The sequence below is a fragment of the Mirounga angustirostris genome, unplaced genomic scaffold (genome assembly GCF_029215605.1).
Source record: "Mirounga angustirostris isolate CCGP_5_RB_7025 unplaced genomic scaffold, mMirAng1.0.hap1 SCAF_12, whole genome shotgun sequence".
Lineage (NCBI taxonomy): Eukaryota > Metazoa > Chordata > Mammalia > Carnivora > Phocidae > Mirounga > Mirounga angustirostris.
This window is the reverse complement of record NW_026991720.1, coordinates 6,385,472-6,410,156: the sequence shown is the minus strand read 5'-3', so window position 1 is coordinate 6,410,156 and position 24,685 is coordinate 6,385,472. Positions and strand designations below refer to the sequence as shown.

Below are 24,685 nucleotides of genomic sequence, written 5' to 3'. Positions count from 1 at the left end.
AGGAACATGGTGGCTGGGGGATAGTTACTGAAGTCACCTACATAGAGAGACTGAACCCTGTCTAAAGGGTCTCTTTAACAGATCAGATTGGACTGCTTTAAACAAGATTAAACATTTAGTTATAGTTTTTCCCTAGAAGTAATGGATAGGAGCTAGGAAAGACTAGAAAAATTAAAAGTAAAAGTAAAATTTTTACAATTTCTCTTTATATTAAATGTAGTCTACATTTAATTTTGCTATGTAGGCTGTTTCCAATGCTATCCACACTACTCCACAAGAACCAATTGACTTAAAGTCTTAGGGGACTCATTTCCATAAGCTTGCTCCAAGCATCTTTCCTATAAAAGCAGCTACTAACTCAAAGGGAATTAAAAATAAAATTAAAAGTTCCCTATCTCATGTCCCTTCTCACAAATCTATACCAGAGATATAATGCTTAAGAAAATGTGCACACCGGGGCTCCTGGGTGGTGCACTTGGTTAAGTAATTGACTCTTAATTTCGGCTCAGGTCATGATCTCAGGGCCTTGGGATCAAGCCCCGCGTCGGGATCCAAGCTCAGTGGGGAGACTGCTTCTCCCTCTCCCTCTTCCCTCCACCCCACTTGTGCTCCCTCTCTCTCTCAAATATCTTAAAAAAGAAAAAAAAGAAAAAATGAGGGAAGGAAATTGCACAGCACCTGAGACTTCTTCAATAAAAACAATGGAAATAAATCAGTTCAATTCCCCCCTCAAGAGAAAACTGGAGAAGTACAATGAAGTAAACCAAAAGGAAAGCACAAATACGGAAATAATAAGGATAAAAATAAGAGTTGATGTAGTAGAGAATACAAAACACTAGATTTAGTTAACACATTAAAATTCTTGTTTGTTGAAAAAAATTAAACTACTTTTTCAAGAAAAAAAAAGGGAAAGGGGCACAAATAAAATTTTCAAAATGATAAGAGGAAATGACCCCTGAGTTAGAGAATTTTTAAAATTTAAGACCTCTTTGCAAATAAATGTGAAGACCTAGACAAAATGGATAATTTCCTAGAGAAATACAGATCACCAAAACTGTCTCCACTAGAGAGATAAAGTTGAAATCGACCAATTTACATGGAGAAGATAGAGAAAGCCATCCAGGAACCTCGCCAAAAAGTAAGCGCAAGGACCAGATGGTTTGACATGGAAATTCTTCCAAACCTTCAAAGTGCGGACAGTCCTAGGGCTCTTTAAATTGTTCCAGAACGTTGGAAATGAAGGGAAATTTTTAAAAGGAAGTATAGTATTGATACTTAAGCCTGACAACACTGTACAAAAGAATAAAACTATAAACCAATATCTCTCATGAGTATCCATACAAAAATATCAAATAAAATATTAGCACATAGACTCCAGCACCACACTGTCAAATGTGATACATCATGACCAAATAGGATTTAAACAGAAATGAAAAATCGGTTTGTTATTAGAAAATCTATTAATATCATTCACCTTACTAATAGATAGAAGGAAAAAGAATCATAAGATTATTCCCATAGATGATTTTTGAAAGCCTTTGACAAAATTGATTAGCTGTTCATGATAAATAATAGAATAGCTGTTCACTCAAGAAAAAAGTGGCTGGAGAATACTTGCTGAAAATGACACACACACAAATTATAGACTACTGTAATTGAGCATCTCACTTACTCCACTGGGAATCAGTGAAGATATATCAGGAACCAAGCAAGTGTGTCCATCCACTACCATTCAATATCATGATAGAGGTTTCAGCCAATGCAATGAGATGAGAGAAAACAATTAGGGACATAAGACTAAGTACAGAAGAAGTGACAAAGTGTGGTGCATCCATCAGATGGAATCTTAGTCAGCAATAAAAGAGGACAAGCTATGGACACACACCACTTGGATGATTCTCAGAATCTTTATACTGAGGAAACCAGTCTCAAAAGGGACTTTGTTTTACTTAGCTCTAGATTCTCCGTGTTTTCTTATGGTATAAAATCTACCCTGAAGTCAAACAATCTATGAGTGTTAATGAGTGGATGAATAGATATAGGCTCCTAAACCTCAAGAGACGGGAATATGTCACATGTTTCATCCTCCTATTGGATGAACCACAATGGGTAGTATTTATCAAGGACCTTCTATCTGCCTTCTGCCCTGGGAGACAAGTGGGCAACACTGCTTTCAGGGCACTTCACGTGGGCCTCCCGTCTCATGAACCTGTATTTCCTTTTTCTTAGGAGGTAGATGTGGCTCTTTGATTAAATATTTGCTTACAGAAGGTCGTAACACAATAGGATGTTAAATTCATAATGGAATTTTGGCTGAAACTCCAATGATAAAAACAGTAGATTCAAAGTGCACCCACATTCTGTAGAGTGAAATCAAATCTGTCTCTGAGTGATAATTTCGAGAATTATTCTTTCAATATTCTTTCGATAATTTCTTTGTGTTGTGCTTCTCTTATCCTCAAGCCTTTGCTAACTTTCATTAAATGTACAGTCTAGGGACCCCTGGGTGGCTCAGTCGGTTAAGTGTCTTCCTTCGGCTCAGGTCGTGATACCAGGGTGCTGGGATGGAGCCCACATTGGGCTCCCTACTCAATGGGGCATTTGCTTCTCCCTCTGCCCCTCCCCCTCCACTCGTGCTCTGTCTCTCAATTTCTCTCTCTCTCAAATAAATAAATAAAATCTTTTTTTTAATGTACAGTCTAAATCATATTTGTTTTGGGAAAATAAGGGAGACGTATATGTCCCTTGGGGCAAAATGGCTTGGAGCGTGGAGAAGCCAATTTCAAGATGGCAGAGCAAGGGGAGTTGGCACAAGTCACATACGACCACCAGGACATGTTCGTAGAACATGGGAATGTGCTTTGGGAAGCCCTAGAAATGATTGGGTGAGAAGTACCCAGTGGAAAAGGGATACAGACACCTCCTTCTGTTATTCATATCTTAAAGGGGAATTTTTGCACTGGGAAAACCAGAAAGGTCTCTGAAACCTTGGTTACACATGATTTCTATCAATGCAGAATGAATCAATCCAAGGTGTTTGACTGGCAGTGTGTGGCGTGGTATTTGACTGGCAGAGGGGTTGAGAATGTGGCTGGAATCTTCCAGGAAAAAGGAGGAGAGATGTCTTGAGGGTTGACCAAGACTAGCTCCCAAATCATATTGAACTTTTACCCAAAAAGTGAAACTCATCACTGTGTTCTTAGAAGAAGGAGCAGTGGTATTTTCCAAGAAAAAGTGGACTCCAATTCTGTACAAGTATGAGAGAACAGAAAAGTTTTATTATAGTAACAAGAAGCAAGCAATTCAACTGGGTGGGGGGTGGTAGTGTGCGGATGACCTACAAAGCAGTAAGTAATCAAGGTGTTGGTAGCAACAGTGAGTTTCACAAGAAAAGGAGAGAACTGGTTAATTCAGCAAATATATTACACTGAATTGGGTCAAAGAGCTGCTATAGATGTGTCTGAACACAGCAAACGTTGTTCCCTTATGTGCTGAATCTCTGTCTGTTGTCCACTCTCTCTGGCATTTCACTTAGTTGAGTTCCGAGAGATCTCTTTTCCAGACGACTCTTTGTTCTTCAATGGGCAGCTGATAAGGAACAATTTGAGTCCTTCTGTAAAAATGTAATTAAACAAATTTCCAATCATCTGCAAAGAATTCTATAAGCCTCTCCATCTATAGATTACCCAACACAAAACCAATCTGTCTAACAAACCATATGGATGAGGTGATCACTGTGTCCTAAAGGCGAAAATAAGGGAGTAGACGTCACAGAGGCAGATGATCCAGCAATCTAGGAAGAATCTAGAGGAGAAACTTTTACTAGGGAGCAAAAGAGAAAGTTTGGGGTCATCTTCTTTGAAGAATTCACAAGGTAGAGAGCATCCATACTTTCTGCTTTGCAGTCCCACAAACTGACAATTTGTCCCTCACCTGTTAAGTCAACCAAACCTCTGCCGATCAGTAACAGTGAACTTTATTACATCGCTTAGTTGGGAGAGCCTGGGAGACGCAGCTGAGAGCACTCTGACTTTGGTGAATGAGTTGTGGGGGCAGGACCACCAGAAAACATGCAGGAAATAGATCTTTGCATTCCGTTTAATCTTCCTTAAACAGAAGTAAGAAAACAAATTGAGCAATCTTCAATGCTTGCATGATTAAGTCAAGTATCCCACCTTGACTCTCAACTTCATCTCTGGCATTTTGCTGCTTTAGAGCATAGAGAGCCTCCTTCTCTGCTAATTCTCGCTCCATTTCTTCCTTTTGTTTCTGCTGCTCCAGTTTGTCCTCCAGCTTTCTGATTTTCTCTTCGAACTCCTCTCTGATCTGCACTATCCGTCTCTCTAGCTCTGCTCTGTAAAAATCTTGTGTCACTCGGACTTGTTTCTGAATCTCCTCTTCGGCCTTTTGGTACATCTTATTGGTGAAGCACTTTCCTTTGTTCTCCACCATGACGCGCTGGACCAGCGCCAGCAGCTGCGTTCTCTGGGCCTCCTGCTCAGCTCCTGTCGCCCGATTGTTGAACAGGCAGTAGCGATCCCCAAACTCATCCACCAGCTCTCGCATGCTGTCTGGAGCGTCCTCTAAGAATTTATGGAAACTCATGCCCTCCAACTCATCTTTCCGGGTGAATAAGAGAATCATGTATCTCCTAGCTTGGGTTCCAAACATTTCCAGAACCTTCTTCGTGGACTTGAACTCTTCCTGCGTGTACCGGCCCAGCGAGACCACCAGGAGCAGAGCATGAGGCCCAGGGGAGGTCAGGAGGATGCAGTGAGCGATCTCCTTGCCAGTGTCAGCATCCCGTACCTCGGGGTCGAAAATGCCAGGCGTATCCACGACGACAAGTTCTCTCCCTTGCCACCGGCTACCCCCTTTCTTACAGACCTTGGTGACTGATTTTGCTGCAAGGCTGGAAAGAAACACTTTCTCTCCAAGGATGCTGTTGCCCGTTGCACTTTTTCCTGCTCCAGTCTTACCCACTAAGACAAGTCTCAGTTGTGCATCTCTGTGGTCTTGGGTTCCAAGCCCTGGGACATCAGGAAACAAAAGCCAGGGCATTAGGATGGACCTCTGGCCCTTTCCCCAGCAGGGCTCCTGTTCCACTCACACACTCCTCCTCTCTTGCCCTAGGGTCCCCTCCCGTGAGCGACCTCTGCACTCACAGGAACGCTACAGAAGGCCTTTCTACAGAAGCCCTATTGAAAGTCTACAGAAAGCCTGATGTTCCTCTTGCCGCACATGGGGAAGGCCCAAGGACTTTCCTGGATTCGGCGGAGCTTCTTACTCTTACCTTTTGTAGCTAAGTAGCCCACAGAAGAGGAAACAAAATAGCTCAAGAAGAGAATTCTGAGCTACTGCAGGTAGCTCTTCCCCATAGGAGCAATGCAGGAAGTAACTCGAAATCTGACCTTGGGATGTCTCTGTGGGCGCTCCTCCCCCAGTTTGTAGTCCAAATGGAACTGTTCTTCTTCCCATTCAGAAGCCAGGTAGGGGGGTTCTACAACCCATCCCGTCCTGGCAGGGTACAATAGGGATGCCTGGGCAGAAAGACAAAGCGTCCCTTTCTAGTTCCTGTGTGGGACCAACTTGTTAGGGATTGTGACCTGAGAGAGGACAAAATTCCTCCATTTCAAGTTAAAGACCTTAGCTTCGAATCTAGTGACTTTTTTTACATTCGAAATTAATACATTAAAGAATGATAGCCAGAAAATAGTGACAGTTAGCTGAAGTGACTATAAAATCCCTTGATAGATAAAAAATGAAAGAAAGAAACCCATACAGGTTAGTGCCAGTGGAGTTATCCTTTCTTAGTTCCACTAGATGAAGCACATTCTCCTTCCTAGGAAAGTGGACAGCTAATCCCAGCACGGCACAGCTTAGCAATAGAAACCCTGTTCTCAGAATAACCGGGCCTTGAGTGAAACACCAAATCACCCATACAGCTCTTCTGCATTTGTCTTCAGTATTTCTCTGCATATCTCCTTCCTGTGTCTATAGGGTCCTGGGCTTCAGGATTTGTTAAGCATAGAACCGGGACCCGCAGGATGGAAGACAATGGGCAATCTCATTTGGGAGCCTGTTTCTCCGAGAAGGCAGACCCTGCTGGCCCAGCCCTTGAGTGAGTCTGGTTCCTGCGTGAGGAATCCTGTATTACAACCATCCATTTCGGCTTGAAGGTGATGCATACATTACCACACTCACAACTCCAGACACTATTACAACTCCATTTTATTTCTCAGAGAGGGTATCGCCATTTACCCAGTTGCCCAGACCAAAAATCTAGGCATTGCTCTTGATTCTTCTCTTTCCTTTCCTTTCCCCATCCAGCCCATCAGCAACCTCTCTTGGCTCCACCTGCAAATCTGTCTGCTTCTCTCCACTGTGAAGCCCAGCACACCAGCTCAAGCTACCATCGGCATCCATGCCTCCCAAGGAGGCTCCCAGTTGGTCTCTCTGCTTCCATTTTGTCCCCTTCTGTCTACTCTGTAAATTGGAATATTCTTTTAAAAATAGCAAACAGAGGAGAGATATTGCAGAACCCCCAACTCTGCCTTCCACAAAATCTGTAGGTATCATCCCCATCACCTTCTGAGCATTAGCAAAACCATCCCTGATGCAGTTTCTCACATCTGATCACCAGAATCCTGGGGTGAGAGAAGGAGATTTCCAGAAACCAAGAACACTGAACACAGGATGGTGAGGATTATCTAAGGAAAAAATGTGGATGGGAGTTCAGATGATTATTCAGTTAGCAGGACAATGGAAGACTCCAACCTGGGGACATCCTTAGGGCATCTGTAGGCCTAGTGAGAGGGAGCAGCAAGTCAGGGGAAGAGACACTGAAAGGCCCTGTAGCAGGAGAAAGTGCAGGGGGTCCAGAGGAAGTAAATGGAGAGGAAATCAGATATGGGGGTTGGATATTTTGCTCCAGCAAGGATGAGGGCTGGCTGCCAGCTCAGGAGAACCCCCTGCTAGGTCTCCTTCCTCCCCCCGCCCTGCCGCACAGGGGACCCCCCAACACCCTCTCACCAAGGCTCCCAGGTTTGCTGGAGCATGCACCACACTTCGTGGCTGACATTGTAGCGGGAACTCCTGCACAGAAAGGAACACAACTAGTCATTTTAGGGACACGGAAAGTAAGTGGAAACCTCAGCCTCCCCCGGCCAGCAATTGCTTTTCCCTGTAAACTTACTGCTTGCTTTCTCCTCCCATATTTCCCAAAGCTTCTCCACTCTCCAGATTGGCTCATCTTCAGATTGTTCCTTTTTCTCTATACAAGCAAATGCTTGGAGGGCTTTGTTGGTACTGCTTCTGGGCACCCTTCCCCAGGAATCCTAGGGATTTACTGACAGACCCCAGACACCCCTCCCCCCAGGAAACCAGTGTGCCTAAACAATGCTTTCCTTGCTAATAAATTCCTTTCTTCTTCTTCTTTTTTAATGTCCTCTCTGTGCCTTTATGCCTTTCTTCTGTGTGGCTCAGGGGAGGGCCCCTCTACTTGCAGGGTGGGGTGCTGCCTGCTTCATGAATGCTCAATAAAATCAATTGGATCTTCCAATTTACTTGGTTGAATTTTGTTTCCTAACAAAGAACTCTCACTGGAGCAGACTTTGACTAGGACAGGCTGAAAATACTAGTTGTTAAGGACAGGTTCATCTGATAAGAAGCCATCCCAAAACATTTAAAACATTATTAGAAAGACAGACACTCCTTTTGTAGGAAGAGTTATTTCTTTATCTCTAATGGATAGGGAGTAGGAAACAGCTTCTTGTAAACTGAGAAGAGAAATCACAGACTTTTTTAAAGTCAGCTTTGGCCACAAAGTTGATGTTGGTGATAGGTGTTAGGGAGTAAGTAGGATAACAGAAATAGGAAAACAAAAGGTTTTTGGGTGTTTCTTAAGGTCCTTGTTCCGGCATGTGGGCTTTCTCTCTCTCTCTCTCTTTTTAAAGATCTTTCTTAAGTGAGTTGGGGGAGGTACAGAGGGGAAGGGAGAGAGAATCTTAAGCAGGCTTCATGCCCAGCCCAGATCTCGATGCGGGGCTAGACTCAGGACCCTGAGATCATGACCGGAGCCCTAGTCAAGACGCAGACACTCAACAGACCGAGCCACTGAGATGCCCCTGGGCCCTCTCTTCATTCTGCAATGCTGTGCTGTTTCTCCCAGTTTAGATGGGAAAACAGAAGACTGCCCTAGTGGCTGAGTTCTCCCACTGCCTGAAGAAGACCAAGTATCCAGGGGTCCCTGGGGGGCTCAGTCGGCTAAGTGGCCTACTCTTGATTTTGGCTCAGGTCATAATCTCAGGGCCCAGTTGGGCTCCACGCTGGACATGGAGCCTGTTTAGTGTTCTGATTCTCTTTCTCCTTCTCCCTCTGTCTCTACCTGCCCCCTCCTTCTCTAAAAAACAAAAAAAAACCCAACATGAAACAAAACAAAAACAAAACATAAAAACAGGGCACCTGGGGGCTCAGTTGGTTAAGAGGCTGCCTTCGGCTCAGGTCATGATCCAGGGTCCTAGGATCCAGCCCCACATCAGGCTCCCTGCTCAGCGGGGAACCAGCTTCTCTATTTGTGCCCCTCCCCCCATTGGTGCTCTCTCACGAGCCCACATGAGCTCACTCTCTGTCTCCCAAATAAATAAGATCTTAAAAAAAAACAACCACCACCAAATTTACAGCTTAACATCAGCAAATACAGGAAATAGGAACCAAGAAGAAATACACTTTCTGAGAACAAATATGCTGGTAGGTTTAAGATATACACCCAGGGGAGAGGTCCTCTCTCCACCAAATCACGTTACCCTCTGTCCCCTCCCCCAAATACCCGTTTTCTCTTACCTAGAAAATCTGGGTCCTGCTCCCTTCTCTAACTTTAAGGCAATGCTAAGCCACAATGTTGAGAAAAAGGAGAGAGGAAGTGAGGGGAGGAGCTGTTCAAACATCTTCATGTAAGAGACCTGCCCACTTCAGCATCTAGCCCCGCAAATAGAACTTTCTCGATGATGGATTTGATTCGTGCAGTCCAATAGGGTAGCCATTAACCACATGGGCTGTTGACACATGAAATGTGATGTAAGTGTGATTGCAGAACCGAATTCTTAATTTTACTTCATTTGTATTAATATTTTTAAAGATTCTATTTTTAAGTAATCTCTACACCCAATGGGGAGCTCAAACGTGCGACCCCAAGATCAAGAGTTGCAAGCTCCACTGATGGAATCAGCCAGGTACCCCATTTGAATTAATTTAAAGTTAAATAGCCACATCTGCCTAGTAGCTACCTTATTCAGCCATGCAAACGCTCTGCCGTGAGGGATAAAATATGGTTTATGCTGTGACATTCTGGAAAAACCGCTGAGTTGAAACCAGAGGCTGCCAGCTATTCCGAAAAGCCTGCGGTCCCGGACCCCACGTCTCAGCACATCAGGCCTTGCAGCCCAACACCTGCCCCTAGAGCTTTAGGCCTGTATCAGCATAAGCAGCCCTACCTCCTCTCCTCCCTCCCAGTGACTGGGGGAGAGACAGTTGCAATTTCCAAGGTCTCATCTGCTTGAAGCAAGTGAGGGTAACTGATCTGCTTTTAACTAATGAGACGGGTCCAGAGTCACCCTGCGAGATGGTGCTCAGACCATTTGCAATAGGCTAATCCTTGACATCTGACACTATCTGTCATGAAAATGTAAACTGTGAGACTATGGGGCGGTGGTGAGCAGCATGGATCCCAGTTCCCTAGAGACATGGATTCCGTTATGAAAGAGGTGCCAATTTACAATTACACCGCCTAACTGAGACTTTATTTCAAGTTGCGTAACACTTGAGTAATTATACAAACTGCTAACAATTCCAAAGAGAGAAAATAGAAGACATAAATATCTCTGAGGATAGTATGTGGTCGGCCTTGTGCATACAGGCACAGGGTAACTACTCCTAAACAGGAGACAGGGCAATGGAATAAACTGTGCACTAGGAGTGAGGATAAAGAACATTCTAGAACAATATAACCCAAACAACAAGGACGACTCAGCCGTTGGGTGAGATAGGCAAAAAAAGCAAGTCAAAAGAATAGGCAGGGTGTAAACACATGTCTGTGATTCCGAAGTGATTTAAAGAGAGAAAGGGTAGGATTATATTCTGTTACTAAGCATAAGCCCAGCCAGAAGGTTTGTATCATTCTTTATTTAAGTGTGGGAGTGAGAGCAGAGATTGATGTAAAATATGATCCAAATCGAAATTTTAAGTACTATTAAACCCCCAAGCCATTACTTAGATATTCCTTATTGGGGTTACAAGGATCACTACATATAGGGAATTCCCTATTATGGCTGACATTTGTAACAACACCCAGGTTCACGACCTGAGCCGAAGTCAGATGCTGAACCCGCTGAGCCACCCAGGCGCCCCTGAAATGTGTGTACTTTGCTCTCATTTTTGACGGCTATTTTCCCTGAGTGCAGGATTTCAGGCTGGCTGTTATTTTCTCTTAGCACACTGAAAATCTGCCTCCACTGTTTTCCTGGCTTCCTCCTGACTGTGAAGAAGTCAGTGGAGGGACGCTTGTGTGGTTCAGCCGGTGAAGCGTCTGCCTTCAGCTCAGGTCATGATCCCTGGGCTCATAGCGGGGAGTCTGCTTCTCCCTCTGCCCCTGCACCCCACCCCCCGCTCGCACTCTCTCTCAAATAAATAAATAAAATGATAAATAAATAAATAAAATTTTTAAAAGGAAAAGAAAAGAAATCGGTGGGCACCCGGCCGGCACAGTTGGTGGAGTGCACAAAAATATTTGGAAAAAGAGAAATTACGTAGGAAAGAGAGCAGAGGATGACTCCTACACACCTCACAGTACAGCCCCCAGGAAGTGTGTGGTCCACGGTCGATGTCAGCCCGGCCCTCAGAAGCCTCTCACAAGAACACCCACAAGCTTCTCACAAGAACTTCTCCCAAGAACACAAATTTGTTGTAAATTTACCTGTGCACGACCGCACTTCTTTCCTGTCTTCCCCACAACCATATCCTGCTCCGTTCTTATCTCACCCGCCTCATGGAGTTGCGGGCACTTCACAGGATACGTACGAGGTTAAGGTGCAAGGTGCATGCCCGCTACCCAGCCCTGCCACAGACGCCTAATGAAGGACCGTCCCAGCTCTGACCTGAGCTGAGGGAAATGGCCAGGGCAGGCTGTCCTGCCTGACTCTGACCTTCAGAGTCCTGACGGTGGAGCTTTAAAAGCCCAGACTGCTTACAGAAAACTTCGGAGGTTGATTTTTTATTCATTTTATTATTGCTTATTTGAAGTAGTAACAATTTGTACTTGGAATTAGAATTTCTTTTTACAAGTTGTGAACGGCCACAAATGATGGTGTGTGAATATAAATATGTAAAAGTCGTTTGCACATTCTTACCATATTTTATTTCTATTTAACAAGAGATCAGGGATTTCAAATTCAAGACGGCCAACTGGACATAGGCTAATCATTGTAGAAAAGGGATTAATAGAAATTGTAGACCATAGACACTCTCTCTTTCTGTTTTTTAAAACTTAAAAAAAAAAATCTGGGGCACCTGGATGATTCAGTCAGTTGAGTGTCTGACTCTTGATTTTGGCTCAGGTCATGATCTCAGGGTCTTGGGATCAAGCCCCAAGTCGGGCTCCCTGCTCGGCAGGGACTGCTTCAGGATTCTCCCTCTCCCTGTGCCCCTCCCCCAACTTGTGCACCACTCACCTTCTCTCTCTCTCTCAATTAAGTAAATCTTAAAAAAAAACAAAAAACAAAAACTTTTCCTCTTGACCCCTTCAAATACCTATCAAATTAGTTGAAGAACTAAACCTCACAAAACTGGTTCTTGCTCCTTCCTTTGCAAGTCCTGTACGGATCTTCTAGCATCTAGCTTTGGACTGTGGGGATATTGGCAATTATTGAAGACTCAGCTGCAATTGAGGGAGATATTTATATTACTATCCTGCCCCATTCACCCCAAGCCTTTCACATAATCTTCAGACCCAAATTTCAAGTTAATGCAGATCATTTACATTGGACCCTACCTTTGACAACTGATATTCAACTTGGCACAAACCTAACTGAACGCTATTGCTCCTGACTCTACCCTTCCCCTGACAACCTTACTTGTCACCCTTAAGTTTCCTATTTCTGGAAAGAAGCATGGTCGTCGGACCCATCACCCACGTGGACGCATCCCACACATCCTTCACAGTAGACGTCAAGCCCTGAATTCTTCCTCAGGTCTTCCTCTATAAATCCTAGTTTAAATTCGGCATTATGGATCATGGCTAGCACATGTTTCAATAACGGGGATCATGCACACATTAAAGGCTGGAACTTCCAGAGTCCTCAGCACTCAGAGAAAACTCGGTTATAAAATAGGTTAAGATGAGTGAGCGATATTTCATTTGTCAAGTAAAAAGATAATGATTTATTTGATTTACTCCTTTTTTCTTCTAGGTATGTCTTACCTTCCAAAATAGAATATAAGGCTGAGAGAAAAGAAATCAGCTCACAGAAGTTGCATGTTCAATAGGCCTTAACACAGGTTAATTGAATTCATAATGCTTCTGCACATCTCTGAGGGAAAATGCCTTTTAAATGGTTTTTAAATGAAAAAACATCAGGACACGGCATAAATACTACTGCACAGATGAGTCGCTCACAAGGAAGTATTTTTGAATATAAGAATTGCATGAAGGCAAAGAGCAGTTTGGTCCAGCGGTGTTATTTGACATATGTTATGAATATGTTTGCTTATGAGAGTTTTTTTTCTTCCGTGTCATTTTTACTCCATTCTTAATACTTGTGATGAGCAGAGATTTAGGATCTTATTTTTTCCAGACTTAATCTCTAATCCGTCTCCCTAAACTTCATTGATACAGTAGATACTCTTAGTCGTGTTCATAGTCAAAACAAAGACGACTGTAAAAATTCCAATGATTTGGGGGCGACTGGGTGGCTCAGTCGTTAAGCATCTGCCTTCAGCTCAGGTCATGATCCTGGAGTCCCAGGATCGAGCCCCACATGGGGCTCCCTGCTCAGTGGAGAGTCTACGTCTCCCTCTGCCCTTCACCTTGCTCGTGCTCTCTCACCCCACTTCTGCTCTCTGGCTCTCACTTTCTCAAATAAATAAAATCTTTAAAAAAAAATTCTGATGATTTGAATTTGGGATGTCTGCCATCACTGTAAATGATAGAAAGTCACCCCTCCAACTTCGAACTTTCTCAATTCTTTTAGCAAGACACAACCTTTCAAATACTCACTGCCCATGTCACAGCTCGGAAGGGGAAGGAAGCGATTTTTCTGGTGGCAGAAAAGACTAGAGGGAATTTCAAACCAACAACAGCCATAAAGATCAGGGAATGCTCTGAAAGAAAAGTGAGACTCCTAAGATTTATCAATCAGAATTCTAGCAGCAAAAAGATGGCTTACTCTCATCAGGTCCCGCGGGGAGTTCTAGAGAAGGGACTTCCTACAAACTGTGGATACAGGGCTTTGGAAACGACAAGGGGGAGTGCTAGTAATGGTGAGAAGATGATATCCCAACCCTAAGGGGGTGAACAAAGACTGGAACCCAGAAGGTGAGTTGGGTAGAGAGGCTGTCTTGGGAGGAGCTCTCGCCATTGGCTTAGGGTTGTGGCTGATCAGAGATGGCCCTGCAGGGAGAGAGGCAGGAGAACGAAGACCCAGCCTTGCTTTTCTACTCCCCTGGGGTCTCCTACTTGGACTTCCCATTGGCCAGGCCAAGCAGAAGTCAGAGAGCAGGAGATCCCACCAATGTAGTCCATTGAGATCGGCCTCCTGGGGCAGAGAGCTAGGGTGAAGAAGGCGGAAGTGTGGGTCTGCAGAGGCCAGTGAAAAATATTTGGCACAGAAGAGATTTTTAGTTACAGTCAGACACATTTTCAGTTAGGATGGGACCTAAAAAAGAAAAGAGAGAAAAGCATTAAGAGAATCTACCAACTTCTAGATCTCCGTGAACGACAGAAGCAGCTTTCCAGAGAAACCCGATGCTTCACTAACAAATTACTCATAGACCAGCCCTGCAGCAGCACATGCCCCGAGGGGCGTGCACACGTAACGTATGCGGGATTTCGATTTGAATTTTCCTAAACTGAGTCCTTCAAGTCTATATCTCATTGCCTGAGGATGCCAATTTTGTAACTTCTTACGTTTGTCGGCACTGTGAAGAGGGACGGCGGGGAATGGGCGGTGGTGGGGACCAAGCTGGGAAGAGGTTTCATTCTGGTTAGCTGTCACTGCAGAACAAACCATTCTGAAGTTCGGTGGCTTAAAACAGCAACCACCATTTATTTTTTTCTCATCAATCTGCAACTTGGGCAGGACTCAGTGGGGATTGCTCATCTTTGCTCTTGGCAACTCTGTCTGAGGTGGTGGGGCAGGTGGAGAACCTGCTTCCATGTCACCTTGCTTGTATGGCTAGCAAGTTGGTCCAGCTGGAAGATAAAAGATAGAAGAAGATAAAAGGGGAGCTGGCCAGCGACGCCAAGCTGGGAGCCTCTCAATGGGCAACATGGCCTTTCTCACACCATGATGGCCCATTTCCAAGGGCAAGCACCCCAGCGGGGCAGGGGGCATTTTCCGTGTCTAGCCTTAGAGTCCCAAGGGGTTGCTTCAACCATCTGTAATTTATCAAAACAGTCACAAAGTCCATCCAATTCCAAAGTAGGCGACATAGACCCCGCAACTTAGTGGGAGAAGTCATGAAGTCAGATTGTAAGAAGAATAAGTAGGATAGAATATATTGTCAAAGCCATCTTTGGAAAATACAGTCTACCGCTATTACAAATCACAGTAAATTCAGGAGCAAAAGTGAAATTGACATGACTACCAAAATACATGCCATATTTTTGAAAGCACCTTCATAATCCCATTTAAAACCTCTGCAAATATACCCTGCTCAGCTTCTTCCCTTAGATTTTTTATTTTTTCATCATACTTCATCTTCAGCGCTTTTATTTTTGCCTCTCGTTCTTGCTGTGATTTATGAGCATATTCTCTTTCTACTAGTTTAATTTCATTCTTTAATTCATCAGTGTAGATTTTCTTCAGGACTTCTGCCTTTTGATTCAGCTTTTCCTCTGTATCCTTGTAAATGTCATCAGAAAAGTAAGCCCCGACTTTGCTCCACACCATCTCATCTATCAGCCCCAACAGCTCCTGCACTTGGGCTTCCTTCTCGGCTTCCGTGGCTCTGTTGTTGAAGGCACAGCAGCGGTTCCCACATTCCTGGATGATGCTCCTGAGGGTCACATCTGCGTCTGCTATATAGTCACTTAGGCTCTGACCCTCCAAGTCATCTTTGCGAGTGAACAAAATGATCATGTGCCTCAAGGCTGGCTTCCCAAAGAGAGCCTTGATCAATGCCACGGTCTTCTGCTCTTCATCTGTATAGCGGCCCAGCTGCAGAACCAGGAGGATGGCGTGGGGCCCGGGGCAGGAGTAGAGGACACAACGGCTGATTTCCTTGCAGGTGGTTTCCAGGGTCTCCTTGGTGTCGAAGAGCCCCGGGGTGTCAACAACAAGAAGATTCTTCCCCTTCCATTCCCGGGATGCTCTTTGACAATTTTTGGTAACAGCGTGAGCAGCAATTCTAGATTCAAATTCTTTTCTCCCAAGGATGGTGTTTGCTGTTGCGCTCTTCCCATTTCCTGTTTTCCCTACCAGAACAATCCTCAGACTCCTGTTCTGCAAGTGAGCCATGTCAGTATCAGGAGGCTCCAGGGCTTAGGTATCCGCAGACCTTAAGGAAGGGAAGGAGAAGAAAATGGGTCAATGGAAGTAAGTGGAAAACATTACCCCCTCTTTTCTCCTTTCTGTTCCTCCTTGAAAATGTGTAGTGGTCTACTATCCATGTGGATCCCATAAAGACAGAAAGATGAAACAGTTCAATCACCATGGAAGAAATAATAAAATAGTTAAAGAGTTTCCACACCAAAGAGTACCAGGTCCAGGTGGTTTCATGGGGAACTCACTTCTACCCTTAAAGATCTAAGAAACTCTGTGCATCTTAAGCTATTCCTGATGATTTAAAAAGAAGGAAAACTTTTGATTCTTTCTATGACATAGGTATGATACTGATTCCGAAGACTAACAAAGATCCCACCAATAAATAAAGCTACAGACCTGTCTCATTTGTGAATACTAATACAAAATCCTAAATAAATTATTAGACACTAAAAAGTAACACACCATGATTAAATGTGATTTATTTCAGAAATCCTAGGGTGCTTCAATATGAGAAAATGGGTTGTTACAACACATTCTCATGAATAGATTAAGAATAAAAATACCTAGATGCAGAAAAGACATTTCACCAAATGCAATACTAATTCATGTTTAAATCATGTCATAACATTTGAGTTATTAGATACTTCTTTAATGTGATTTTATATACATATAAATTTAAAATTTTTTGTCACCACTTATTTTCCACTGCAGCTAGAAGAGTTGATTATAAAATTCATTTGGGGAGCGCCGGGGTGGTTCAGTAGTTAAGCGTCTGCCTCCGGCTCAGGTCATGATCCCAGGGTCCTGGGATCGAGCCCCGCATCGGGTTCCCTGCTCTGTGGGAAGCCTGCTTCTCCCTCTCCCACTCCCCCTGCTTGTGTTCCCTCTCTAGCTGTCTCTCTCTCTGTCAAATAAATAAAATCTTTAAAAAAAATAAAATTCATTTGGATGAATGAAAAAGAAAATTATCCTGGACAATCAAGAAAGGTAAGAACTACGAGGGAGGACTGGCTCTACCAGAGTATAAAGCATTTTAGCCTCTATATTTAAGGCGTTGTGATGTCAGTGCATGAACAGAGAGTCAGAACAGTGAAACCAATCCAGAAAATTCAGAAACAGACCAAATTGATCATACTACATTCATGAATATTCAATTCAATTATATTATGTTACATTTATATTCAATAAGGCAGCATCTCACATCAATGGCGGGAGGGTGGGGGGGAAGACGGACTAATAACCAGCACTGAGATAACTATAAAACCATACAGAAAAACACAAAACTGCATCCACTTTCTTATGCCATTCAAATTCTAAATAGATTAGAAATCTAAACGTAAAAAATAATCCATATAAATACTAGAAGAAATGTGGGTAAATTCTTGGTAACCTGGAGTGGATAAAATATTTCTAAGATTTTTAAGAGAGTAAGGAAAAAGACTCATAAATTTGATTACATAAAAATCTAAAAGATAATGTGAGGCAAAGAACACTACAGACATTAAAACACAAATGTCAAACTGAGGGAAAATTTTTTCCGCCGATATCAAAGAGGGTTGATTTTCCTACTATACAAAGAATAATGATGAATAAAAGAGAAAATTAGCCTATTATACAGAGAATTCCTAAAAGTAGAGAAACAAAAGACCAACAGCTTGATAGAAAATGGAGTAAGACATATGAATAAGCAGTTCAAAGGACAAAGTATAAATACCCTTGAATATATGAAAATATATGAACATTCACTTAGAATACAGAAGAAGAAATCAAACATAGAAAAAACAAAATAACTAAATTAAAGCAATTCAAATTACCCTGAGATACTATTTCTCACCTACAAGTTTGGCAAAAATCCAAAAGTTTGCTGATATAATCTGTTGGTAAAGGTTTAGAGGAAATAGGTCCTCTTCTCCATGGTTAATGGGAATGGAAAAACAGTCCAAAACCTACAGAGGAGAAGTTAGCACTATCTTGTCAAAGTACATGTGCATTTATCCTTGGAGTATTAGTCCCAATTTTAGGATATATGCCTGTATGAGGACAGACCACCCCAAAATGTGCCACTTCGGCATGCTGATTATTTTCAATAAAAGTTACTAAAGAAACAGCCTGAGCAAGAAGGACACCCAGACCCTCCTCTGTCCCCCTGCAAGTCGGAAACTAATCTCCCATGTGAAGGATGCCCTCCCTGTCCCAGGAGCTAAAGAGACATCCTTATGACCAGAGATGGGAGATTTGGAGCCAAGAAGCTGTACAGACAACTCTTGTCACTTTTTACTCACTTACTACCCCAGCCCAAAGTCTGTTTAGAATTCCTTACTAATCGAAGCTCCCAAAGGTTAAGTTTTCTTTGTCTTGTCAATTCCTCCCAGATTCACTGTCTCTTGGTCTAAAAAGTATAAAAACTGCTCCCTGCTCTGGGGGAGCTGCTTCTCCCTCTCTCTCTGCTGCTTCCCCTGCTTGTGCTCTCGGTCTCTCTGTCAAATAAATAAATAAATACATAAATAAATCTTTTCAAAAATTAAAAAAACAAAGCTCGAATTACATCACTTTGCTTTTATGAAACACCTACACGTGGACCTGTTTTTGCTAGCCAAAGTAAATTCAAAGAGGATTTTCATTTTTACAAAAAGTGCTGAAAGCAAAAACAGTGTTCAGCGTCTGTTTTACATTGAGATGAGTGACGTGAGAGGCAGCAACCTCTTGGGCCGTGAGAATGATGCTGCCGAGCCCCTTCCCAGGAACCCCACACAGCATCTCAGCATCCAGCTGCCAGAGCTCTGAACCATGTGAGCATGCGGGCTTTACCTCAACTGATTCTGTGCATTGGTCAGCAAGTTGTGTCGAAAGCCATCAGAAATGCAGAGGGAGGTGATTTGGCGGGGATCTGGGAATACCGAAAAAATGTTCCCCTATAAATTAATGGTAATTGTTTCTCTGCATTTTGGTTTATGAAAGATTTTATAGGAGCATTCTGCTTTCAGATAGTAGGGGAAACCTGTAAATAGTTTATATAACTATACAACAAAAACTATATCTCAAAATACTAGTAAGGGGCGCCTGGGTGGCTCAGTTCGTTAGGCATCCAACTCATGTCTTAATCTCAGGGTCATGAGTTCAGGCCCCATATTAGGCTCCAGCGTGGAGCCTACATTAAATAAATAAATAAATAAATAATTTAAAATAATACTCATAAAAATCAAAAGCAAATGACACATAGTATTTGGTGTGATGGATAAAGCACACAAATAATTGGCCAAAGAAACTTGAAAATGCAGTAATTTCATTGTCCATCCATAGTGGAATATACCATAAGGTCAAAAAGGGAAAGAAACCTGCCAAAAATAATCTGAAATTGTTTTCGGGAATCCTATCTTGTTCTTAGCTTTGTGTGTATGTGTGTGTGTGTGTGTGTGTAGTTTTGAAGGCCAGTGACAAGCCCAGTGGCAAAGAGCATCCTGAGTGCCCATACTGTGCTCTTCAAATGCCGTTTCCCACTAAAAACACTAGGACTCTTAGGAAAAAGTACTGATCCCAGTCTGGGCTAGGAAATGTGCAAGTGGATCCTAGGCTGTCTCGTCATACTATAAAGCAAGGATACTACCAAAAATTACTCAGACCATGGGGCGCCTGGGTGGCTCAGTCGGCAGAGCATGCAACTCTTGATCTCAGGGTCAAACTGGGTATAGAGATTACTTTAAAAAATTACTCCAGGGGCCCCTGTGTAGCTCAGTCATTAAGCGTCTGCCTTCGGCTCAGGGCATGGTCCCAGGGTCCTGGGATCGAGCCCCGCATTGGGCTTCCTGCTCGGCGGGAAGCCTGCTTCTCCCTCTCCCACTCCCCCTGCTTGTGTTCCTTCTCTCGATGTGTCTCTCTCTGTCAAATAAATAAATAAATAATCTTTAAGAAAATAATAAAATAAAAAATTGCCCGAATCTTATCAAAAGGACTAAAGAGTCAACTTGAAGAAGCTCTGACACAGATGGGGCAATTTGAGGATCCATAGAATAATATTTCCAATGGATTGAAATAGATCAAATATGTTGAAATCCACAAATTCATAACAATATCATCATATTTAAAGAAGTCAATTGTTCCTTTTGGGGTATGCTAGGAAATAATTCCATCATTCTGAACATGGACAGATAAAGGGAAAGAATCAAGCATGTCTTTTGTGTTATATAACTGGACCTCATGGAAATGAAAGAACTGTTGAGGGGAAGTTCTTTTCATAAGGTTATTCCATCTAATAAATGAAGAAAGAATGATAGAATTAGAATATCATAATTTGTGACCCTTAATGAAACCATTTTACTAGGCTGTCATTAGTGTCTGCTAAATCACAGGAAGAGAGAGAAGCGAACATAATGTGCCTTCCGATGTATGTTTACAACGGCTACTATGAAATAGTCCCACCCCAAAAACGAGGAAAACCTTAATCTGATCAAGCCTCTCCTTAAATATAAATTCATACAAAACATTGAAACTAGAAGAGCATGTTCAAGGACATCTCGAGGATTTAATCAACAAAATGGTACACTGTCCAACTCTGTTGGACAAAAGACTGCCCCTTTCTTAAACAACGACAACAAAAATTTCACAGACAGAAACAGGAAGGTGGAAACTTTCACATTAAGTGAAACTTAAGAGATATCAAATAATTGCAATTTATGAACCTTATTAGGATCTGATTTCCAAACAATTTTTAAAATTATGAGACCATTGGGGAATCTGAATACATCTGGTAATTTTTTAAAAATTTCTAATTGCTTTTCAAAGTCTGAAGAAGTCATATTTTTAATGGTCTTTCTCTTTCAGACATACATACTCAAATATTTACTGATAAAGCGATAGAGCGTCTGACATTTGCTTCAAAATAATCTGGGATGGGTAGGAGGGGCTTGTAGACGAAACAAGACTTACACAAATTGATAATTGTTGAAGGTACAGGGAAGTTGCCTTTATCTTTGAATGAGTTAAAAGTCTCCCACAATTGGGGACGCCTGGGTGGCTCAGTCGTTAAGCGTCTGCTTTCGGCTCAGGTCATGATCCCAGGGCCTGGGTTTGAGTCCCACATCTGGCTCCCTGCTCAGCGGGGAACCTGCTTCTCCCTCCCCCTTCCCTCTCCCTCTCCTTCTGCTTGCCCCTCCACCTGCTTGTGCTCTATCAAATACATAAATAAAATCTTTAAAAAAAAAAAGAAGTAAAAAAAAATTTTCCCACAATAAAAAATTTAACTTCTTCGTACTTTAGCAACTACTGAATGTATACTCTATACCAAGCACCCTGGTAAATAGGTTTTGTACATTCTCTTCTTTACTCCCCAAAATTACCTGCAAGGAAGCCAATTTTCTTATTCTAATTCTTAAAGTTTATTTATTTTTTATTTAAGTAACCTCTACACCCAATGTGGGGCACGAACTCACGATCCCTGAGATCAAAAGTCACACACAGGCTCTTCTGACTGAGCCAGACAGGCACCCCTATTCTAATTGTTTACATGAGGAAATTGATGCGGCTCCGAAATGCTGACAGACTTGCCCAAGGTCACAGTGCTAATAGGCATTGGGCAGAGGGGGGATCCAATTCAAAGACTGTCTGACCACCATGTTCATGCATAATAACCTCTGCACACCATGGTCTCTTCCTGGGTCCTTCCTGGTCCTTGATTCCCTACATTTCCACTTACATTGAATCAGAAATAGATCAGGGGAGACCAAGGGAGACAGCACTGACTCTTTCCAGAAACAGTGAAGTGGTAGTAAGCCTGGAATTAGGGAAGGTAACAAAAGGGTTTCAGACACACTGTGTGTGTAGAATAGCTACCTCTCCACCCCCACGGCACTCCTCCTCACCTCATCTGCTACACTGTCCATCACACAGCTGCGCTCCTTAAATGTTGCTGAGTCCTTACTCAGTTTGCTGAGTGACGAAGGTCCTCAGTTTGCCATTAGTGACTAAGGTACCCCTGGGAGATTAATGAAACCACATTCACACAGCCTGGGATTCAGATCCTTTTTCAGGAACAAGAGGGATTCGGACTCAGTGGTCTTTAAATTGCCTTCCGGCTCTAAAGACCGACCTTGAGGACACTAATTTCCCATTAAGGGAAATGGATGGCGCTCAATGTCTGTCACAACAGCAACTGATGCAAGGGGTGTTTTTCAGCAAGTTTGTCCTGTAAATACGAGACACGCGACATTGGGCAAATCGGTCTCTTTATTCCCACCCTAGCCTCCACCACTACCCTCTGGCAGCATCCTCCTTGCTGGGCTGCTTGGCACAGACCAGAGTCCACCCCATGCATACCCCTGTGTCCCGCTGCATCTCACGGCTCCACATCGCTCTGAGGCCAGGCTCACCTTTGGAAGAGATGATGAGTTCTCAGGGTTTTTTCCAAAGAAGCTGTTTGAGCTGGTGCTTTTGCTTTAACTGTAAGGAAAAAGTGTTTGTACCCTTTGAAACCTCTGAGCCAGGAAGTTCTGATTGGGTGGAGCTAGTGAAGGAAGAGTGTGCCTTTAAAGAGACAGAAATATTGTCCCATAATTCGGGGGCTGCTTTAGTTTGGCCAAGTTGAAACCTTTTTCTCCGTGTGCCTGTTTTCACACCAAAATTTCCAAAGCTATATTTGTTGTGTGGGGTTATAGTGGTGGATCAAAAGGCCCTTTCTAAATGACCCAAATCATGCACACAGAGCCAGCCACAGTGTCTGATCATCTTCCCCAGATAGAGTGGGAGACTTTCGGGTGATTCTGGAAAGAAGGAACTCAGATATGTGGCTTTGTGTTTCCAAATTTAGAGCCTGGGGATACTTCCCAGGGATTGTATGATATGGGTTTTTAGTATAGTCTTTCATGAAGGTCTCAAGTTACTCATTCAAAAATCGTTAGCATTCAGGTACAAAGCCAAAAGAGCCAAGAGAAAAAGAAGATGTGGCCTGGAAAAAGTCTTTCAATGACCACAAACCTCTAGTCTTCTTCATATGGCTCTTTTGAGCCTGACAACATGCATGACCTGACTAGGAAAGATGCACCCAGGGAGCAGACTCAACTGGCCCCTCCAACCTTTCGACCTCTCCCTACCCTAGACCCAGGCACAGATGGATTTTCCCAGATTTACCCAGTGTCTCACTCCAACCTGCTCTGGCAACTTTGAGATGAGAGGCAGATTGTCAAAGCTGTCATGGTCGACCGACCAACTGCTCCAATTGTCTATTGCGTCACCACAGAAATATTATGCTTTTCATTATATACTTTGGTTCACTACATGGAGACATTGGATTAGTCACTGTTCAAGCCTGAAGGCAGGTACTAAGAAGACTAAATGTGGCAGGAAATAGTGGACAATGGGCTAGCTACCCGTGGACGGAAGCAGCTAGATTTGGAAATTATGGTGTTAGTGACTATATTATTGGTCCTTATCATTGGACCAATTATTGGTGTTAATGACTCGGAGAGCCCCAGGTAACTGTTTTCCAACTTCCAATAAGGGCACAGACCAGGACCAGCTTTGTAATTTGCAAGGTCTGGCACAAAATGAAAATACCAGGTCCTTTCTTTAAAAAAGAAAGAAAGAAAGAAAGAAAGAAAGAAAGAAAGAAAGAAAGAAAGAAAGAAAGAAAGAAAGAAAGAAAGAAAGAAAGAAAGAAAGAAAGAAAAAGAATTTCAAGATGACGTCAATAGAGCATTAAACCCTTCTAAGCATACGGCCCTGTGCAACTGTACATGTCACCTATCCATGAAGTTGATCTTGATAAGACTGGATACGTAGGAGTCTAGAGGAGACCCAGAACAGTATCTCCTGCTCAAAAGATCTCTCCCATTGCCCAGTTTCATTTCATTCTACATATTCCTTAAATGAAACTTGCCCAGCCAGAGCCGCTTTGGATGTTTTCCTGGTCAGCTAATTGCTTCTCCAGGTATTATGCTCAGGTACACTGGTAAGTTCCCTAGAGGGAACAGGGGAGTCATTGAGGCAGAATCCATGGATGCCATAGGGACTAAGGATGCAGGTCTCAAATGGTAACAGCCTTGAGACCATTGGCCAAAGAGGAGCATCCAGCTCATATCCGTCCCATCCGGAACCCTAACTTAGGAGTGATCTCCCTCTAGAAGATTTGGGCTAGGAACAGAGTTGCCCCATATCTCTGCTGTATTGTTCACTTAGCCACTCTCCTCATTGTTGAGAGTGCCCTTCCACTCGCAGCTGTGCTGTGGGCCACCTGTCTGTCTGCTGCTGGTCCCCACCTGCACCCCCCTGAAGTAGCCCTCTTGCTCCAGGATGCTGCTCCCTCCACACGGTCAGAAGCAGAGAGATGAACGTGCACAAAGCCACAGCTTCCTGTTTTACATTTTCTTATTATTCTTTACACCTCACACACACACACACACACACACACACTCACGCTCACACTCACACACACGGCCATGTGGATAAATGAATTTTCCAAAAGGTTGTGGGGTCTTTAAAAGACATTTCTTTAAATTCCATGGGACTCTTCCTTTGTGGGGCTCAGGGCGTATTCTGCTGCTGGGATCTAGGTAAATTCAAAGCTTACTTTATTCAGACATTGCAGAAATAATAACACGAAATAGAAAATAATGGCTCCTCACAGTGTCTACATATTAACTATGTCACCTTGGTGTGTCGGTTTCCTATTGCTGCTGTAACAAATTACCAAAAATTGAGTAGCCTAAAGCAATATAAATGTATTCTCTTCCAGTTCTGGTGGACAAGGGCCTGAAATTTGTCTTATGGAGATAAAATCAAGGTCTCAGCAGAGCTGGTTCTTTCTGAAGGCTCTGGAAGAGAATCCATCCCTTGCCTCTTTCAGCTTCTAGAAGCTGCCAGCATTCCTTGGCTCGTGGCCACATCACACCAATCTCTGCTGCCTCCACCCCATTGCCTTCTTCCTCCTTTGACCTTCTTGC

General features: G+C 43.2%; 2 protein-coding genes across 5 annotated transcripts; both read right to left on the bottom strand.

Annotated features, from left to right (window-relative positions):
• Positions 1 to 3,238: 3,238 nt before the first annotated feature.
• LOC135362220 (GTPase IMAP family member 4-like) lies at positions 3,239 to 8,942 on the bottom strand. Of its 4 annotated transcripts, none has more exons than XM_064575741.1 (3): positions 8,842 to 8,942; positions 7,033 to 7,095; positions 3,239 to 5,030 (listed from the first exon to the last, which is right to left on the bottom strand). In XM_064575741.1, exons 2-3 carry the CDS (start codon positions 7,079 to 7,081, stop codon positions 4,099 to 4,101), a joined length of 981 nt encoding a protein of 326 aa, XP_064431811.1. In that variant the 5' UTR covers positions 7,082 to 7,095; positions 8,842 to 8,942; the 3' UTR covers positions 3,239 to 4,098. The 4 variants fall into 4 exon arrangements, with proteins under 4 accessions (XP_064431811.1, XP_064431812.1, XP_064431813.1 ...); XM_064575742.1 differs by lacking the exon at positions 8,842 to 8,942 and adding an exon at positions 8,464 to 8,792; XM_064575743.1 differs by lacking the exon at positions 8,842 to 8,942 and adding an exon at positions 7,196 to 8,335.
• A 1,988-nt stretch (positions 8,943 to 10,930) lies between these two features.
• On the bottom strand, positions 10,931 to 22,210 carry LOC123842136 (GTPase IMAP family member 7). Its single transcript, XM_064575739.1, has 2 exons — positions 22,118 to 22,210; positions 10,931 to 15,768 (listed from the first exon to the last, which is right to left on the bottom strand). The coding sequence occupies exon 2, from the start codon at positions 15,726 to 15,728 to the stop codon at positions 14,853 to 14,855; it is 876 nt and encodes a 291-aa protein (XP_064431809.1). The 5' UTR covers positions 15,729 to 15,768; positions 22,118 to 22,210; the 3' UTR covers positions 10,931 to 14,852.
• Positions 22,211 to 24,685: the final 2,475 nt, after the last annotated feature.

Excerpts from the sequence above, each read along its gene's own strand:
- LOC135362220 (XM_064575740.1), bottom strand. The coding sequence starts at position 5,478 with ATGGGAAGAAGAACAGTTCCATTTGGACTACAAACTGGGGGAGGAGCG. Across the intron at positions 5,031-5,411 it reads GCCCACAGAGACATCCCAAG|GGCTTGGAACCCAAGACCAC; the intron begins GTCAGATTTCGA and ends CTGATGTCCCAG.
- LOC123842136 (XM_064575739.1), bottom strand. The coding sequence starts at position 15,728 with ATGGCTCACTTGCAGAACAGGAGTCTGAGGATTGTTCTGGTAGGGAAA.